A 2,670-nucleotide genomic window follows, 5' to 3' on the forward strand; every position below is an offset into this window, starting at 1 on the left:
TCAGCTGGTAGCATCCTGCTCTTCCAACTAGGACTGTAGCTAAGTTAATAATGATAATAATAATAATAATAATAATAATAATAATAATAATAATAATAATAATAATAATAATAGACAACACACGCATATATATATATATATATAGATATATATATATATATATATAGATATATATATATATATATATATATAGATATATATATATATATATATATGACATTTTCATCACCACGATGGCCTCTCCGACTTGAGGGAGAGAGAGAGAGAGAGAGAGAGAGAGAGGATGACGCCGTTCTAACAATCTGCTAACAGCATTTCTTCTCAAGAGTGAAGAAACATCCTTTTCCTATACAAAATTTTCATGCAAATTAGCTGCTAAAACTTCTCGCCCAAAAGATGATAAAAAATTGGAGCCCGAGGAAGAATATCCTCATGAAGTTCCCTTAGGCGTCGTTTTTACCCCTCGGAGCATCTACTTAAGGCTGACGTGTCCTCCTAACTAACCGCTGACGATAAAGGAGAGTCTTTGACGCATAACGAAGGGTAATCGCGTCCTTAAGGACTGTAAGGAGAAGCCCCGGTTTACGAGCTCTTCGAGAAATGTACCAGCTGCAAAGGATACATAAAAACAGGCAGGCTGGGTGAAAGAGTCCTACGACAGACGGGCGGACAGAATGAGACCCAAGATAGACAGACAGGCAGAAAATGGAAAGAACGAGACCCAGGACAGACAGACGGACAGACAGACGGACAGACATATGGACAATAGGAGAACCAAGATAGACAGACGGGCAGACAAATGGAAAGAACGAGACCCAGGACAGACAGACAGGCATAAAAATGGAAAGAACGAGACCCAGGACAGACAGATAGACAGACATATGGACAATAGGAGAACCAGGATAGACAGACGGGCAGACAAATGGAAAGAACGAGACCCAGGACAGACAAACGGGCAAACAAATGGAAAGAACGAGACCCACGACAGACAGACGGGCAGACAAATGGAAAGAACGAGACCCACGACAGACAGACGGGCAGACAAATGGAAAGAACGAGACTGAGGACAGACAGCTGGGCAGACAAATGGAAAGAACGAGACCCACGACAGACAGACGGGCAGACAAATGGAAAGAACGAGACCCACGACAGACAGACGGACAGACAAATGGAAAGAACGAGACTGAGGACAGACAGCCGGGCAGACAAATGGAAAGAACGAGACCCACGACAGACAGACGGGGAGACAAATAGAAAGAACGAGACCCAGGACAGACAGCCGGGCAGACAAATGGAAAAAACGAGACCCAGGACAGACAGACGGGCAGACAAATGGAAAGAACGAGACCCACGACAGACAGACGGGCAGACAAATGGAAAGAACGAGACTGAGGACAGACAGCCGGGCAGACAAATGGAAAGAACGAGACCCACGACAGACAGACGGACAGACATATGGAAAATAGGAGAACCAGGATAGACAGACCTGCAGACAAACGGACAGAATGAGACAGGACAGATATGCGGACAAAAATGACAGTTAACACAGGCGGAAAGAATGATCACCAGAAGAGACAGTCGGACAGCAGGAGGCACAGCATAGACAGGAGGACAGAATGAGACCCAGGATAGACGGACAAACAAATGGACAGAATGAGGCAGGACAGGCAAATGGATAGAAAGACACACAGGAAAGACCGGCTGACAGAAAAAAAGACACTGGATAGACAGGCGGACAGATTGAGAACCAGAAAAGACAGGCGTACAGTAAAAGAAACTAGAAAGACTGACGGACAGAAAGACACAGAAAAGACAGGCAGACGGAATGAGAACCAGAGGAGAGAGGCGGACAGATTGAGACCCAGAAAAGACAGGCGGACAGGAAAAGACACAGGAAAGACAGGCGGACAGATTGAGAACCAGAAAAGACAGTCGGACAGAAAAAGACAGGAAAGACAGGCAGACAAATGAGAACTAGAAAAGACAGTCGGACAGAAAAAGACACAGGAAAGACAGGCGGACAGAATGAGAACCAAAAGAGACAGGTGGACCGACGAGACACAGGACAGACAGGTGGGCATAACGAGACACAGCACAGACAAGCGGACAGAATGACCCTAGACAGATAAGCAGACTGAAAGAGACCGAGAACTGACAGTCACACAGAATGAGAACCAGGACAGACAAGCGGACTGAAAGAGACACAAGCCATACAGGCGGGCAGAAAGATATTGAGTACAGAGTCAGATAGACGGACAGAATGGAAAAATAAAGAATTTATTTGTTCTAAATAAAACCACAGCTGCCTAGTGATGAGATTGTAGCTAAACAAAGCAAAGGAGTCAACAACGCTGTTACCAAGTTGTGGAATGATCTTCCTAATCGGGTGATTGAATCAGTAGAACTTCAAAAGTTCAAAGTTGGAACAAATGCTTTTTTGTTGACCAGGCGGACATGAGTCTTTTTATAGTTTATTTATGACATATTGTTTTTGATGTTGTTAATAGTTTATATATGACATGTCTGTTTGATGTTACTTATTTTAGAATGATTTATTTTTAATTTGTTCTCTTCATTTATTTATTTCCTTATTTCCTTTCCTCACTGGGCTATTTTTCCCTGTTGGAGCCCTGGGCTTATAGCATCTTGCTTTTCCAACTAGGGTTGTAG

At 43.7% G+C, this 2,670-nt stretch overlaps 1 protein-coding gene across 1 annotated transcript; it reads left to right on the top strand.

Moving 5' to 3' along the window:
* Positions 1-922: 922 nt before the first annotated feature.
* Positions 923-1,480, top strand: LOC137624635 (octapeptide-repeat protein T2-like). The gene has a single exon (XM_068355594.1). It carries the CDS (start codon positions 923-925, stop codon positions 1,478-1,480), a length of 558 nt encoding a protein of 185 aa, XP_068211695.1.
* Positions 1,481-2,670: the final 1,190 nt, after the last annotated feature.

This window comes from Palaemon carinicauda, chromosome 31 (genome assembly GCF_036898095.1).
Source record: "Palaemon carinicauda isolate YSFRI2023 chromosome 31, ASM3689809v2, whole genome shotgun sequence".
Classification (NCBI taxonomy): domain Eukaryota; kingdom Metazoa; phylum Arthropoda; class Malacostraca; order Decapoda; family Palaemonidae; genus Palaemon; species Palaemon carinicauda.